This window comes from Pogona vitticeps, chromosome 6, assembly GCF_051106095.1.
Source record: "Pogona vitticeps strain Pit_001003342236 chromosome 6, PviZW2.1, whole genome shotgun sequence".
Lineage (NCBI taxonomy): Eukaryota > Metazoa > Chordata > Lepidosauria > Squamata > Agamidae > Pogona > Pogona vitticeps.
This window is the reverse complement of record NC_135788.1, coordinates 83,171,425-83,189,294: the sequence shown is the minus strand read 5'-3', so window position 1 is coordinate 83,189,294 and position 17,870 is coordinate 83,171,425. Positions and strand designations below refer to the sequence as shown.

The following is a 17,870-nucleotide window of genomic DNA, read 5'->3' as shown; positions in this document are numbered from 1 at the left end:
CTCACTTTCTGCCATCAGAGTGGTATCATCTGCATATTAGAGGTTGATATTTCTTCCAGCAATCTTAATTGCGGCTGGGGATTCCTCCAGTCCGGCCTTTCGCATAATTTATTCTGCATATGAGTTAAATAAGCTGGGGGACAATATACAGCCCTGTCGTACTCCTTTCCCAATATTGAACCAATCAGTTGTTCCATATCCAGTTCTAACTGTTGCTTCCTGTCCCACATATAGGTTTCTCAGGAGATAGACAAGGTGGTCAGGCACTCCCATTTCTTTAAGGACTTACCATAGTTTGTTGTGGTCCACACAGTCAAAGGCTTTTACATAGTCAATGAAGCATAAGTAGATGTTTTTCTGGAACTCTCTGGCTTTCTCCATAATCTAGCACATCTTAGCCATTTGGTCTCTAGTTCCTCTGCCCCTTCAAAATCCAGCTGGTACTTTTGGGAGTTCTCGGTCCACATACTGCTGAAGCTTACCTTGTAGGATTTTGAGCATAACCTTGCTAGCATGTGAAATGAGTGCAATTGTACAGTAGTTGGAGCATTCTTTACACTGCCTTTCTTTGGAATTGGGATGTAGACTGATCTTTTCCAGTCCTCTGGCCACTGTTGCATTTTACAAACTTGCTGGCATATTGAGGGTAGCACCTTAACAGCATCACCTTTTAAGATTTTAAATAGTTCAGCTGGAATGCCATCACCTCCACTGGCCTTGTTGTTAGACAAGCTTTCTAAGGCCCACTTGACTTCACTCTCCAGGATGTCTGGATCAAGGTCAGCAACCACACTATCTGGGTTGTCCGGGATATCCAAATCTTTCTGGTATAATTCCTCTGTGTATTCTTGCCACCTCTTCTTGATGTCTTCTGCTTCTGTTAGGTCACTCCCATTTTTGTCCTTTATCATGCCCATCTTTGCACAAAAGGTTCCTTTAACATCTCCAATTTTCTTGAACAGATTTCTGTTTTTTTCCTTTCTGTTATTTTCCTCTAATTCTTTGAATTGTTCATTTAAGAAGGTCCTTTTGTCTCTCCTTGCTATTCTTTGGAAGTCTGCATTCAATTTTCCATAACTTTCCCTACGTCCGTTGCATTTTAATTCCCTTCTCTGCTATTTGTAAGGCCTCGTTGGACAGCCACTTTGCTTTTTTGCATTTCCTTTTCTTTGGGATGGTTTTTGTTGTTGCCTCCTGTACAGTGTTATGAGCCTCCATCCATAGTTCTTCAGGCACTCTGTCCACCAAATCTAGTTTCTTAAATCTGTTCTTCACTTCCACTGTGTATTCATAAGAGATTTGGTCAAGATTATACCTCACTAGCCCATTGGATTTTTCTACTTTCTTCAGTTTAAGCTTGAATTTTGCTATAAGAAGCTGATAATCAGGGCCACAATCAGCTCCAGGCCTTGTTTTTGCTGACTGTATGGAGCTTCTCCATCTTTGGCTGCAGAGAATATAATCGATCTGATTTCAGTATTGCCCATCTGGTGATGTCCACGTGTAGAGTCGCCTCTTGTGTTGTTGGAAAAAAAATCCTGAAGACACTTTTATTTCTGTCTCCTTAGAAAAAGAACTCTTTTTCAGCAGAACAAGATGGTCCTTTAAACTGCTCATTGTTTTACACTGACAACTTTTCAGCTCAAGAATTGTTCTTTTCTCATTCCATTTTCCCTGTGAGAAGCAAGCAAGCTATGAAGTACTATGTGGACAAAAGCAACTTCACTTACATCTTGTCTCATTCAATGGACTACAAGTCCATGTTTTGTCTTGGACAGGAAGGTGTTCCACCTGCCTTCTGTTCCATAGGCTATAGGGTTAGGAATTCACAAGGATGTGACAGCATCCAGACCTAATTCTGTTAGAAGTGTGAAACCTCAGCAGGCTTCTGGAAAGTGAATCATTAGAAGAAAATGACATTTGGTTGTATTGACCTTTCAGTAGTGCAATCTCAAATTTTTGAAATTTTTTGAGACTTATGTGGATTTCCATACTATATGAATGTATAAAAATGAACAAAATGCACCACATTATAAACTGGAAATGTTTTGTGTCCACATTACATATGTATTCTTCCTCCCCCCCCCCCCAGAACTGGAAGCAAGCTGGGCATCTCCCCATTAATGTTGGCTGCCATGAATGGTCACACTGCTGCTGTTAAGTTGCTTTTGGACATGGGTTCTGATATCAATGCACAGATCGAGACCAACAGGAACACTGCCTTGACCCTGGCCTGTTTCCAAGGAAGAACTGAAGTGGTTAGCCTTCTTCTCGATAGAAAAGCCAATGTAGAACACAGAGCTAAGGTACAGAGTAATCTTTGGTTTACATGCCTTCTGCTTAATTTTATTAGCACTTTGAATGTCAGACATTTCCCAAAGTAAACAATGTGCATTTTGAGTTATTTTTTTAATGCAGCCAATTGTAAAGCTCTAGTAGGGTGAAACTTGGGGTGTGATTATAAAATCTGTTTTGGATGGCTGAAGGTGTTTTTCTTCTCTTTTTCTGAAAAACAAAGAATTGTGCTGGGTGGCAAGGGTAGAGACAACAAACTATGATAGGCTCAAGGGGTTAGATGATTAAATGCTGTCACCAGTTTTGAGTTAAGTTCGATAATTGGCAGTGGTCAATAATAATGGTCCAAGGAATATTCAGACTTCCTCTGAGCATATACCAAGCTCATCTGAAGCCTGGTGTAGCTGCCTTTCTGCCCTGGCACAACTTGGGCAAACACTGGATATAGAAATAGCTTATCACTATATCAAAGAAAGTGGAACGTGCCCTTTGGAAGCCTTACATGCAGTCTTCTGTAGTTGTCATAATTAGTACAGTATAAGGAATTAATTTGTTCTTTCATCCATCCATCCACTTCATGGTGAAATAAGAAAATGCCTGCATTTTGTCTTCTGGATTGAGGTCACCTTAGACAAATTTATTCTCTTCCCATCACCATGGTGATGATTGTGGAAGCAGGGGCTATTCTCCCCAGTCATCAAGGACACTAAATTCTTACTCCTATAAGTTTTCTTGGGCTAGAGATAGTTATAGATATTTGCATACTACTCTTTCTCCTCAGAACAGTAGAGATACTAAGATGGCACAACTCCATAGGTATCACTGCTCCAGAAAACAATCCATGACTTATGGCTATCTTACCAAGAACAGTTTGGCTTCTCCATTCAAAAAGAGCCAATCTACTCTGGATGACTGAAGAGGGTAGAATCTTTCCGTGCACCACTCTTCTGAAAAGGAATTGATGAGGGCCAAAGTTATAGTACATACAGCAGCCTTCTCTAACCCCATGTCCCCCAGATACCTTGGTCCAACATCCATCAGACTCAGTGTGGCCAGTAATAATCCCAGACCCATTAATTGTTCCAAACATGATAGGTAAACTATCAGGATTCAGTAGTATTAAGCTTTCCATTCCTTAAGTTTTACAAAAACTTCTACTTTTCTCTCTCTTTAAGTTAACAGTGGACATTGATACTGTGGACAATAGAAGGCCCTTTGTTTTTGCTTTAATAGAAGAAGTATCTTTAATTGTATTCTTTCTCTAGACTGGCCTGACACCACTTATGGAAGCTGCATCTGGTGGGTATGCAGAAGTAGGCAGAGTTCTTCTAGACAAAGGTGCTGATGTAAATGCTCCTCCAGTCCCCTCATCAAGAGACACAGCTTTAACTATTGCAGCAGACAAAGGACACTACAAATTCTGTGAGCTTCTTATTAGCAGGTAACCATATTTTATCCTCTAATTACAGTATGACTTATTGTGGAAAGGAGAGAAATGTGCTAGGTTTTTGATTTCTGATATCATATCTGTATTTCCTTTCTAGCGAATTTAATTGCCAGATTAGCAACCAGAGCACATTTTCTGATGTGTACACCTCTCTTTTGTGTGTGTTTGGGGAATGAGAACTTGGAGAAAAATTAAAATATATGCACTTATTTTCCTGCCAAACCAAAATACATATTACTGCTTAAGCAACACAAAAAACATCATTCATAACTTAGTTAGCATATAAAATTGTACTGTTTGGCATACTAATAAAATTTTAAAATGTAAAGCCTTTCGTTTTGTATAAGAAATCTAAGCTTTCAATAAAGACAAGAGTGCAAACGGATGCCTAAGCCCGTGTATTTATGTATCCTTTATTTTGATCAAGCATTTTGCCTTTTTAGGGGCGCTCATATTGATGTTCGTAACAAGAAAGGAAATACTCCATTATGGCTTGCAGCAAATGGTGGGCATTTAGATGTTGTCCAGTTGCTGGTTCAAGCCGGAGCAGATGTAGATGCAGCTGATAACAGAAAGATAACCCCACTGATGGCAGCCTTTCGAAAGGTAGAACTTTTGCTTTACTTTTGTTAACCCATTTAAAAATACAACTGTACTGTATAATTGCATATTAAGCATTCATGCCTGCTAAGTTCTCTTGATAAATAAGAACCCTTATATTTATTTTTTGACAATTTTTTAAAAAGTAGATTACACCACACACACAATTCTATTGTTCCATCTTCTGCAAATGTCATATGGCACCAGTGTTATAAACTAACAGTTATGCCATCCATGGAATCTGATTCTTAATGGTAGAAGTATATTTAAAACCCTTGCAGAAGATTTTCACAGCATATTAAAAATATGGTTGAATAAAGATATATGCAGACAGATGCAGAGAAGTTGGTGTAAAATTTAAAAATAGTATGGAGTATGTTATACAAATGAAATAATAGATTTTCAACTAAATTTCATCCGTGAAAATCCTATTGATTTTTTTTGCTAGTGTAAACACAATTGATATTTATTTTTAAATGTATTTAAATGTGTATCTTCCTTCATTTGAAAGGGGCTAACACTAGAAACTTAATTCTTAGGGTCATGTGAAAGTTGTACGCTACCTTGTAAAAGAAGTAAATCAGTTCCCATCAGATTCAGAATGTATGAGATACATAGCAACTGTTACTGACAAGGTAAGCATAATTCCTTGCTTATAATCAATCCTCCGTTAAGGCTTTGGTGGAATTAATGCTTCACAGTAAATTGATGAATAGCCTTAAAATGTTACTAAAATCCTGCACCTCTCAGCCTTGAATAGTGTTTTATCTTTTCTAAAACAAAAAGATAAAAATCTTGTTTCAGTCTTTTAGCTGTCTTGCCTCACACTGCAGATAATGCCCTTTCCCTCAATCAGTGCACAATATGTCTTCTTATCTCTGGTCTTTCTGTCCCCTCTCCATGTTTTCTCTCCTACATTACACCCACAATCATCATTTCAAGCCCTCCAATAAGAACACTGAACGTCTTGTCCAGAGGTTTTGAACTCTTACCTGTAATAGTACTAAGCAGCTTCCCCATGCATGCTGAGGGTTCATAATCATCATGAGCCTTTGAGCAGCTAAGATGCCCACAATTATATTGAATATGGGCTACTCCTCAGCCTACTTCCACATCAGGGGATATGAGACTGCCTAAGAAAACATTATTACAAGATTATATGATATTGATATTCAGACTACCATGGCACTCATAGTTAGCTGCTGCTACAATAGGATATACAAAGGCTTTTCCTTGTCCCTTATTAGCTCACATGAGATGAGCTAATAAAATTATGCAGATTGAACTTGTTACAGTTGAAAGATATTCAGGGACATTGTACAGACCAACATGGTACAGGCAGATTTTGCCCAGCAGAATGCTGTAAGATGGAGGATATATGGTAGTGCATTTTCTAAAAGAATGCCCTCTGTGTGCTGAATATTTTAAACCCTTAATGACTGTGATCAAGAACAGTTCCCCTTTACGTACAATTTTATTTTTGCTAGCTGGCACAGATTACTATGTATCGTATAGCAGGGTTCCCCATCCCAGCACTGGTCCGTGGCCTAGGTAGGAGCGGGCTGCAGACACAGATCTCCTGCCCCCCTGTGAGTGCTGTGCACACGAACATGCCAGGCCCCCGTGTGAGCGTGCCACACCCCTGTGCACACAGACCCCTGCCCTGCGCGTGTGCCACGCCCCCATGTGCACAGACTGTGCCCCCCAACCAGTCCATGGTTGGAAAAAGGCTGGGGACCACTGTCCTATAGGACTGCTAAATTCATTAAATAAGCCATGGAAAAATGGAACTCATTGCCTGCTTCACAAGCCTTTCAAGTTAATTTCACAACTTGATAGTTTGAGAATGCTTATTTTGTGCTTTTTAAATTATTTATATGTACTTAGATGCCAAATACTATTTTTTAAAAAGAGTGATTTAATTTCTGTTTGTGCGTACAGCCTGATTGATTATGAAGCAATACAGTATTTGTATTTGTATTCTTATAGTCGAGCCCTACTATTCAATAATATTTTTATATACCAATGATTAAGAATGCCATGTTATATTTCTTCAGTTTCTTATTTGTGTCCTTCTGATAGCTTTTTTTAAAAAATGACTTTGTCATTTTAGGAAATGTTGAAGAAGTGCCACCTTTGTATAGAATCAATTGTTCAAGCCAAAGACAGGCAAGCTGCTGAAGCAAATAAGAATGCAAGCATTCTTTTGGAGGAGTTGGATTTAGAAAAGGTAAGAAATCCTCTTTTGGAAATGTGCAAAATAGTTTTCTTTCCCCACAGCATCCATTGTGGGGAAAGGAAACTACAGAAGCCATTGCTGTTTGCCAGGGGTGGTGAAGATTCAGAGGAGGTTTCCTACCTCCTCTTGATAGCAGGCATGATCATACTGTAAAAGACACCAAGGGGAGTGGATTCCTCTTAGCCTCCATAACAGCCCTGTCTGCTTGGCATATAAGAGTTTTCTGCCATATGGGTGAAGCTTTCAGGTGTCGTCAGAGCCCCTCTGACAGTTCTCACATTCAGAATCCTCTTAGTTTTAGGTTGTAGAGATTCGTAACTGGGAATACTGGGGGTAGACTGAAAACTGCATTTTCCAGCAGGATATGGTGATCCTTCATCTAGACCTTTAACAACTTCTTCCTTTTCCCCTGCCCTTCAATACCTAGGAAACAAAAATGGTAGATAAGAATTTTGCCAGGCTCTCATATTTTCTGATATTTTAAAATATTTTTAAATGGCCTTCCTCTAAATTGTGAATTTGTTCCTTTCCCCTCGGGCTGAAAAGTCCTTGTAGTCACATAGTCCACAGGACTGAGGGAGATATTCTGAGACCAAGTAGATTACTTTCTCTCTTTCCTTTGCTGCTTTTTGTGAGCCTCATGGTCGCATATTTTTTAGGTGTTGTGGTTACAGTTGTACTCCTAATTTTTCTTCCCTCCTCTCTGTTATAACATACTCTGTTTACTTGCCATCTTGGAGAAAAAACTTTCTTTTCTTTTTTCTAATTTATGAAAATTACGTTATATGTTATGTTATATATATACTTGTTTATTTTGTGTTTTGTAAGCCACCTAGAGTGGTCGTAATTGACCAGATAGGCGGGGTATAAATTGAATAAATAAATAAAATAAAATAAATACTTATCTAGGAGAGCATTTTTTTTCTAGGCTCAGAACTCCAATCAGAAGCTACAAACACTTGATAGTGTTTCAAAGGAGATCCTGATAGTTACCAAGAAGAAACACTTTCCTTGAAATAAAGATTGCCCCACCCAGAAAGTACTAAGAATGAGAATATAGATCAAGCTCACATTTCTTTAAAAACATTTATGTCTTGCTTTTCTGCAGTGGTTCAAGGCAGTCTATGCCTGACTAGAGAATTATAGGAATGAATTCCCTACTCTTCAGATGGAGGAACAGAGAGATCTCCTGTAGTTTTTTGGGGAAAAAAAATCTGCTTAGCAAAATAGTTTAAGAACTGTGAACTGTGAAGTTCTTTCTTTACCACCAGTAGGTGACCTTAGGGCAAGCTTTTTGCTCAGCCATATCTATCATCTCTACTCACACTATGGGACTATACGGCTGTGTTTGTTCAGTCTGCTGGGATTATAGGTAAACTAGCTTTAACACTTTGGATTTATGTAAAATATTGGGTCATATATAGCGGCTCTGACTGATGTGTATGTTTCTGTTCGGGAAAGAGACAGTCAGGAACAATCTCACCTGTTCAAGGTGTAGTTGCCTGTTAGCAGATTCCTTTGATCATCATCAAATGATCTTAATTTGCAGCTCCGGGAAGAAAGTAGAAGACTAGCACTAGCTGCAAAAAGAGAGAAGAGAAAAGAGAAGAGGAGAAAGAAAAAGGAGGAGCAAAGGAGGAAGCTGGAAGAAATAGAGGCGAAAAACAAAGAAAATTTTGAACTACAGGCTGCACAGGAAAAGGAAAAACTAAAAGCAGAAGGTAGGCATTGGATTTATATCACATAGACAAAGAGCAAGTTACAACAGTTTTCTGTACACAAATATTTCTGTTCTTTCCCTCATAGCATCTCTTCTCTGAAAAATCACCACCTTTAAGCTAATCATCAGTCTTGTCAGCTTGAATATAATCAATTAACATGACTGTAATCTAATTAGAGTGAAGTTCTTACTATAAATTATTGAAGATATGGAAGGTGTTTATGGATTAACCTTTATCTTATGATTTTCATCACTGAAGATCTAATTGAATTGGCATTCGGCTGCAGTTGGTGTGTGTTTCCTTAACCATGCTGAACATGACACCGACTTTTTTTTTGCAAACAAGTACTGTTCCATGCAAAATGAAGGAAATTCCTTTTCAGAACTGCAGTTGATATGAACTTTAATGGGGGCAAGAACAGACTGCTTGGGTTAGATCCAAAATGCTGCTTTATGTACAAGGGGCTTGCTTGTGTTAGACTGAAAGAATTGTTTATTACTTTTCAGCAGTCACTTCCTGTGTCAACTATCAAATTGCTTTAGAAGTACTCCTCAGTTGAAGAACCATTTTGCTACATGGCACAGGAAGTTGTTGTAAGGCCAAACACATTTTGAGCACATTTGGTCTTGTGGAACTAATTTTGTAGTTCTTTGATGTCCCTTCTTTTTAGGAGGCTGGCTGCCAAGGGTCCATGGGCAAAAATTGTCTGTTCTCATCTCACAGTTTCGTAAATGCAATAAATAATATAATGGATCAAAGTACAGTCAACCCTCGACTTCTGAATGGCCCTAGATACGAACTTTTCGATTTAAGAACAGCTCTGTTGGCAAAAATTAGCATCGACTTGCGAACAGAGCTCGACCTACAAACGAGGTAGAGGCCCCGTTCGCATGTCAGTGCCATTTTTTTTGCCAACAGAGCCATTCGTAAATGGCTCCCTGCAAAAAGGCAGGGAGCAAGGGCTGGAAATTCGAATTTCCCACCCTTTCTCCCTGCCTTTTTGCCTTCAGAGGTCTCAAACGGCTTTCTCCAATGTCGGGCAGAAAGCCCTTTGAGACCTCTGATGGGACCGATCGCGGCAGTGAGGACCCCCAGGGAGGTCTCCCAGGGCTTGCCGGCCACCATGGGAGACCTCCCCGGGGGTCCCTGCCACGGTGATCTGTGCCTTCGGAGCTCTCAAAGGGCTTCCTCCGATGTTGGGGGGAAAGCCCTTTGAGAGTTCCAAAGGTGCCGATCATGACAGCAGGGACCCCCAGGGAGGTTTCTCAGGGCTTGCCAGCCACCATGGGAAACCTCCCTGGGGGTCCCCGCCACCGCCATCAGCCCCTTCGGAGGTCTCAAAGGGCTTTCCCCCCAACATCGGAGGAAGCCATTTGAGAGCTTCGAAGGCAAAAAGGCAGGGAGAAAGGGCTGCTTTTTTGCCTTTTGAAATGCTGGAACGGATAAATTCCGTTCCCATGCATTTCAATGGGAAATGGTACTTCAACTTACAAACTTTTTGATATATGAATGTCGTTCCAATACTGATTAAGTTCTTAAGTTGAGGTACCACTGTAGTCCTTTATCTTTCACAACTACATATAGTTCCCAGTGTTCCTTATGTGAACACTCTGTGTTATGTCTGCTCCATTAAGTTATCATCATGTTGTGTGAATCATTTATATTTATAGAAGCTTATTTTAACCTGAATATTTTGATCCTCTCATCCCTTGACATTCAAATACAAAATTGAACCCCCTTCCAAAGATAACATGTTATGTTTAATCTTTTTAAAGTCTGTTCATATTAACTGTTGTCAGACTTACAGTGGACCCTCTACTTACAGAATTAATCCGTATTGGAATGGTGTCTGCAGGTCGAAAAGTCTGTAAGTTGAGTCTCCATTGACCTACAATACATTGAAAACCGATTAATCCCGTAACCAACCATTTTTGTTCCATTTTAGTTTTTTTCTGGTCTGTAGGTCGATTCTCTGGCTGCAAGTCGAACCTAAATTTTGCAGCCAGAGAAGTCTGTAACTCGAAAAGTCTCTAAGTCGAGCCGTCTGTAAGTCGAGGGTCCACTGTACTTCTGCCTGCACCTCTGATATGTGGAAAAGATGTACTACCTTCAGGGTTCTTCCTGAGACTTCTCTAGATGCCAAGGGATGCTGCTTTTTACTTGGTGGTTTAGATTGATGCCTAAGTGCAGTTTAAACTTATACTTTACTTGTTCCATGAGAGAATTTTCTCGTATAATGGGAATTATTCACAAAATCTAACACACACACCTCCCCCATCATTCTCTAAAATCTGGTGTTTTGTTTTCCTGGATATTTCTGATTTAGACTTCTAGCTGAAATAGCACTTTGGGAGGTGGAATACACCTATGCATTCCTTAAATAGATATTGACATCTAGTGATAGTACTAACAGGACCTCAAATCTCTTTAAGTGACTTACGCAGATATGACTGGGCCAGTCAGTGGGTATGTATAGTAAAACCTTGTTCAGGCAAGTACTTGTGTCGACTTCAGTAATTCTTCTTTTGGTTCTCAATTAGATGAGCCAGGGGTCCTTACAGAACCACCCAGTGCTACCACCACCACCACCATAGGTATATCTGCAACGTGGACAACTTTGGCAGGTTCCCATGGAAAAAGAAACAATACTGTCACCACAAGCAGCTCTAAGAGGAAAAGCAGGAAAAACAAAATCAGCCAAGATACTGTTCAGATTATTTTTGATGATCAGCTCCCAATCTCCTATTCTCAACCAGAGAAAATAAACGGCGAGTCAAAAAGCAGCAGTACCAGTGAAAGTGGTGACAGCGACAACATGAGGATTTCCAGCTGTAGCGATGAAAGCAGTAATAGTAACAGCAGCCACAGAAGTGACAGTCATTCTTCTGCAACTGTCACTAGTGCTCCAAACAAGAAGCAGCCATCAGTATTGGTCACTTTCCCAAAAGAAGAGCGCAAAGCAGTTTCTGGCAAATCTTCAGTCACGTAAGCATTGATGGCTTCCACTTAAATGGCCCCAGGATCTTACCTAGCCTTCTCTGACCTGATGTCCTCCAGCTAGCTTAGGGTGCAAATTATTTTGCCATTGGTTGTGCTGGCTGCAAATAATGAAAGCCGTATTCCAGTTACTCTGGAGCATGTAGGATGTTGGGAAAAGATGATTTGGCTTCTCAGAATGATTTGGCTTACATCTCTCTTTTCTCCCATATTACTTTATTGACCAGGATTCTGGATTATTTTATATATTTTATTTGTCTGTACTGAACATGATACAGTGGCTTTCAAAAAAAATTAACAAGTTAGCAATATGCACTTTTGATAAAGTAAGCCCACAAATAAGCAGCATTACTGAACCATAAAGAAAACAAAAATTTGAGCAGTCATGATTACTTAGGTTTGAATTCCTTAATTGAAGATAACAATATTAATTAACTATTAATTAATCCATAATTGTAACCTCTGGTGGAACAGACAGATAATAGCAGACGTGTTAGCCAATAAGATCAAACCTATTATAGTTTTCACAGTCAGTACTGCATTAAAATATAATGAATGGTAAAAGAAACAAACATGCATGGGATAGAAATTGCCTGTGCCTTTATGTGTATACGTATGTACACATACCCCTATAATCTTTTTTTCCCCCTAGGATGACATAAATGTAATAGTTTGGTTTGGATCTGGACTTGGTGATAGCTAGAGTAGACCTGCTGAAATTAAAGGGACTTATTGTCTTGATTCTCACCAATACACTTAGTAAGCTAGAAGAAAGTGTACTTGTTTGTCTTTGACGTTTATCTCATAAAAACTGTGTTAACGTGCAACTGTTTCTTGCCCTTTATTTTTTGTTTTCCCTTTTCCTGAAAGGTTATCAGAAGTTATTGCTGAAGTAACTGGTAATTCATTGTCTACTTGCACAAAGTCTTGTTCATCACCGCTCTCTTCTCCTAATGGAAAAATCACCTTAGCTAGCCCTAAACGTGGACAGAAGAGAGAAGAGGGATGGAAAGAGGTTGTAAGAAGGCAAGTTAATTTTTGTGATGGTAGTAGATGCCATTTTTCCCAATGGCGATTTCTGCTTCAGAATATCTTTTTTACAATCCTGTTCTGTCTTGCTGGCAAATTTAATTATTTCTGCACCAGCTTTCGAGAAGCAGGATAGGAATGCACTTTCCATCCAAGTGTTTTTCTGTCTCTGCCCTTTCAGCTTTTTGCATAGAAACATGACACTTTCTCATTAAAAACGTTCAGTGGAGTGCTTCAGTATTTGGATTAGCAGAAACTTTCAGGTGTTTGATCTTGAAACCTGTCTCTGCCATGTATCATGTATTAGTGAATTCTAACTTTCTTCATAATTATAACCAGTCTAGAAAGGAGACTACCACAAAGTGTGAAAGAGTACCTTTCTTACCCACTGAATGACCATAGAGAATGTTCACACATTTGTGGTTTTAGACAAAGCTTACATAGCAGAAGATTGAAGCTTTTGGCAAGCTAAAAACTCTGCACATCTTGTTCTGTACATCCAGTCCTACCTAGCTTCCAGTTTTCTAATACTATTGTATGATTTCCATACTTGTTCATGTTTAGATCAAAGAAGGTTTCTGTCCCCTCGACAGTTATTTCCAGAGTAATTGGGAGAGGCGGTTGTAATATTAACGCTATCAGAGAATTTACTGGAGCGCACATAGACATTGATAAACAAAAGGACAAAACGGGGGACAGAATCATAACAATAAGGTAAATATTCACTTTGGTACTCCTTATTCAAATCAAATGAATTCACTTGAAGCAGAGGACTTCTTATTTTAGTTACTAACAAACATGTGTAGCCTGATGTGAGCACTGTGTCATAGGAAACAGATTTGAAAATACTAATGGATCATTGGAGGTAGGATTTGCAGTTAAATGTTGCTGTATTCTTATAATGAGCAGGACTAACCCTGTGCTGAGCTCCAACTAGCCAGCCAGGCATGTTCTCTAGACGCTTCAGACTGTAAGAGGCTAAAATAGACTAGCTCATGTGTCCTTTTCAACGTGACACTCTACATTTGTTGGTTCCTAGGGGACTATTGAGTATGCTAAGTCTTCACTGAGTCAATCTTTTAGTTTTGAATTTCATCTTTTAATGTGTGTTTTATCCATCTCTATTCTAGGGGAGGCACAGAATCAACAAGACAAGCAACACAGCTAATAAATGCTCTGATTAAGGATCCAGACAAGGAGATTGATGAGCTCATTCCAAAGAATCGTCTGAAGAACTCTGTGGCCTATCCTAAAACGGGGACATCAGTACACACCACTACAACAGCAGCTCACAGTTCTGTAACTGGAAGCAAGGTGACCACTGTAGCAATCTCGTCTTCATCTCAGATTACCACAGCACTTTCTGTGCCTACAGTTTCTTCAACACCTACTCACAAAGCAGTCAAGAATCCAGCGAATAATGTGCGGCCTGGATTTCCAGTTTCTCTGCCATTAGCATATCCTCCTCCCCAGTTTGCACATGCTTTGCTCGCTGCTCAGACTTTCCAGCAGATCCGTCCACCAAGGTTGCCCATGACTCATTTTGGAGGAACTTTCCCACCAGCTCAGTCTACCTGGGGCCCTTTCCCTGTTAGACCACTGAGCCCTGCAAGAGCTACTAACTCACCTAAGCCTCACACGGTGCCTCGCCACAGCAATCAGAACAGCGGTGGTTCTCAGGTGAATTCGGTGGGTTCTTCGACTTCCAGTCCAACAGCTACCACAAGTTCGGCTGTGTCTACTGTGCCTGTTTCTTCTGCAAGTGGCAGCCCCAGCTCACCTTCCGTTCGAAGGCAACTCTTTGTCACTGTGGTTAAGACTTCCAGCACTTCCACAACCACAATTGCAACGATAGCAAGTAACAACAGCACAACACCCACAAATGCCACATACCCCTTTCCTACTGCCAAAGAGCACTATCCTGTGTCATCCACATCCTCCCCTTCACCACCAGCCCAGCCAGCAAGGGCTTCTAGAAGCAGTCCTTCGGAATGTGTGACCAGTTCTCCAAGTAAAGGGGCATCGTCTTCTGACCAGGAAGTGGGGAGCCCACCAGTAGTAGAAGCAGCCAGTCTGGCCAGCAACAGGCAGTCAAGTAGTGGCTCTGTTGGAGTTCCCCCAGAGCATCCTGCTCAGTCACAGACTCTTGGCTCGCTTGCCCAAGAAGCAAGGCCACCTCTACCACAGCCTCAGGTTCCATCCCAAGATCCTCGAGTGGTTGTGCCTCCAAATTTAGTAACCGTGAGTTCTTCTGCCCCAGTGGTTGCTCCTGCGAATGCACCAGTGAACTCCCCAGCAAACTATCTTTTGCCTCAGGCAACAGTGGGATCTTCTCAGCAACCTCCATCAGCTAAAATGGAAAGCACCACTGTCAGGCTACCTTCCCATGCAGCAAATCCTACACATAAGAATTCAGCTCCTCCAGTTCAGAATTCTTCCGTTGCCGTCCTTAATGTCAGCCACATAAAAAGACCCCATAGTGTTCCTTCTTCAGTGCAACTTCCTTCTACCTTAAGTACACAAAGTGCTTCTCAAAATACAGTCCATCCAGCAAGTAAATCTATGGCTACCAACTTCAGTGCTGCTTTACCATTTGGGCCCTTCAGCACACTGTTTGAAAATAGCCCTGCCTCTGCTCATGCCTTCTGGGGTGGATCTGTCTTGTCATCTCAGACAACACCGGAATCCATTCTACCTGGAAAATCTTCATTTCTGCCAAACTCAGATCCATTACATCAGTTAGATACTTCCAAAGCTCCAGGTTTTAGGCCCCCATTGCAGAGACCAGCTCCAAGTTCCTCAGGTGAATATGTGAATTCTATCTTCCCTTTTCTGTGGATGTATGTTGATTTTTTTGCCTTTTGGTGCTGGGTGCCAAGTTCTTCTTTAATGGTATGAATTCTCCCTCACTTCCTGCATGCATCATCTACTAGTCCCAAACATAAGTATTTTTTTTTTCTGTGTGCTAGAGAGCAAGCCCTTTTCCTACAAACTTGAAGAGTGGACTATGATAAACCTCACAATGACTCCCAGAAGTTAATCATTCTCTTGACTTGATAGTGACACAATTCTCTGAATTTGCTTTGTTTTAGAGGACAGACCAAACGAGGCTGAAGGAAGAAAATCTTTTTGACTAGAGGGGGAGGGAATTGCAGATTTTGGATTTGTAGTTAGACTTAATTCCCAGGACATAGATTGCGGGCTGGAAGAATGTGCTTTAAGTGGAATTGTAACAGGGTTACACTTCAAGGTAGGTAGCGCTTTCTACATCTTTGTAGATAGAAGGCTGGCACATACCCAGCGATTTGGCCACTATTTAGATGGGCACTTAGTGGACTCTTTGCCATCTGCCTTTTCTTCAAGGCAGAGTTGGTGCAGAGAGCTTGTCTTCCTCTCTTCCATCTTAGGGAAGAAAGGAGGTTGCATTCAACCCTAACCAGTTCTCTCTCACTTAATTTGGTTGGAAACAGGAGCTTCACAAGCTTAGCATCTGCTCAGGTATAAATGTATAAATGTTCTTGATGCAAAATACTTCGGGATTTTGAGGTGTTCCATAATTTTGGCATGGAAGCTGTGCCATGTTAATGCCATTGTGAATTTATAAAAGGATAGTGGCTCCAAAATAAAATGAGTGGAAAGGTGCATGACAAATGGTAATAAAAAACTAACCTGAATGAAAATTAATTGAAAACTAGTAGAGAAATTATAATCTAATACTGCTGCTGTGCTTCATGTGATAATGAAGATGGTTAGTTTACCTGACAGCAAATAGTGGAGGTGCAATTTTTTTAAGGGTGTAGTTTAAGTGTTCAGTGGACATCCAATTGCTTCGTATGTTTGGCAAGGATTCTAGAATGGAATATATCCGTGGTTCCCAGACATTTTAACATCAAACCACCACCCCCACTGCCTTTGATTTTTTAAAAACTGCACCAAATGGTATGGCACATCTCTGCCCAACCTTAAGTGACCCACCCCATTTAGCCCGATCCAACCCGATCCAATTTAGCTGTCTAGCTGAATCCTCTGTTAATCATCTTTAGACGTTTTCACTCAGTTAAGCTGTGCTTATGGCAGACTGGCTCCCTTTCTGGTGCAATGGGAAGTGTTCTCTTAACATTCCTGGATGGGTGGATACTGGACAGGCATCACAGAGTCACAAAGTTAGGATTGTCTGCTGGTGCTGCTACTGCTCAGTGCTGCCTTATTAAACAAAGTACCGTAGCCCCAAATAGTACTGATCTGTGCAGATGTAAAATTTAAAAATTGTGCATCAATTTTGTTTAATAAATTCACCTGAAGGAATGAATTTTGCTTTCAGAGAGCGAGTAATACTTCATGAACTAAAACACCATATTAAGAATAGAAGTCTTGTGTTTATTGTGTCTTAAGTATATGTGCGTATGTTTGGGCTGGCAAACATTTTTTGGTTTTTGTTTATATAACAAAATGAAATGTTTATGTAATTATCTATTATTTTAAAAGTATTTTTAAACAAATAAATTAAAAATTAGCCACATTGGCCTGGTCTTTTCCACCTTGCTTTCAGACCCTTGGAAGTAAAAAAAAAATTACTCTTGGCCCTGCCAAAGTTGCCCATCCCTAACTTAGGCTGGTAAAAATATTAACAGTTACAAAAATAATGCACCACCCCTTGGAATTTCTTCTAGCTCCTCTAAGTGCACACACACACACACACACACCCCGTGGGAAGCAATGAGTTAGGTGTCTTCAAATACATTGTTTCTATTAGATCTATTGCTTGGAGGTGAAGTGAATTGTGCTAGGACAGAAGAGAAGAGAAAGTACAGTGGGGTCTTAAGAACGGCTTGAGTTAAGAACATTTTGACTTAAGAACCGCTCTCATAGGAAAATATTTACTTGACTTAAGTACTTAGATTTGAGTTAAGAACTGAAAAAAACCCACATGGGAGGCAGGGAAAGTGCAAAATTTGAACTTTCAGTTAACTGTTGGCCAGTAAAAAGTGTGTCTGTCTGCTTCCTCACTCCTCCCAGCGTTTAGAGAGTGGATTGGGAGACAGTCTTCGGACTGCCTGGTACTGTACTGCCTGGACTGTATTTTCCCTGCCTTCCCTGAACCTTTCTTGACCTAAGAAAAAAAGAAATAAAATATCCGCCTCTACAGTAGTTGTCGAAGGCAGAATAGCAGCTTCCCATTAGTTTCTATGGACGGAAAAGAGCGGATACGGATCAAATGGTTTTCAATGCATTCCTATGGGAAATGCAGATTTGACTTGAGAACATTTTGACTTGAGAACCGCCTTCCAATACGGATTAAGTTCTCAAGTCAAGACCCCACTGTAGCCTTTCTTTATCAGCAGCAAATACAAATGTTAGAAGTACTGTAGTGCCCATGGCATATTTTTTATTTGTGAAGATATAAGATGTGGACAATGGAATGAAGCTCACTCCTGCATTAAGGTTTCAGGAAGCTTTTGTGCTTAGTATAAACATAAAAAACCAGGCACTCTTGAAAATGTGCCTTTCCCATTAATGCTGATTTCAGTCTAATGGAGTTAAT

The 17,870-nt window shown here is 40.3% G+C and overlaps 1 protein-coding gene across 8 annotated transcripts in view; it reads left to right on the top strand.

Annotated features, from left to right (window-relative positions):
• ANKRD17 (ankyrin repeat domain 17) overlaps positions 1-17,870 on the top strand; it is a 142,176-nt gene that overhangs the window by 112,299 nt on the left and 12,007 nt on the right. For 7 of the 8 annotated variants that reach the window (XM_073004024.2, XM_078377710.1, XM_073004025.2 and 4 more), the window contains 10 exons: positions 2,093-2,306; positions 3,561-3,736; positions 4,186-4,348; positions 4,882-4,977; positions 6,456-6,572; positions 8,131-8,302; positions 10,843-11,287; positions 12,170-12,325; positions 12,893-13,042; positions 13,459-15,131. In XM_073004024.2, the coding sequence (XP_072860125.2) occupies positions 2,093-2,306; positions 3,561-3,736; positions 4,186-4,348; positions 4,882-4,977; positions 6,456-6,572; positions 8,131-8,302; positions 10,843-11,287; positions 12,170-12,325; positions 12,893-13,042; positions 13,459-15,131 (3,362 nt within the window). The remainder of the gene's footprint in view (positions 1-2,092; positions 2,307-3,560; positions 3,737-4,185; positions 4,349-4,881; positions 4,978-6,455; positions 6,573-8,130; positions 8,303-10,842; positions 11,288-12,169; positions 12,326-12,892; positions 13,043-13,458; positions 15,132-17,870) is intronic. The other variant, XM_073004023.2, reaches the window with a different exon arrangement.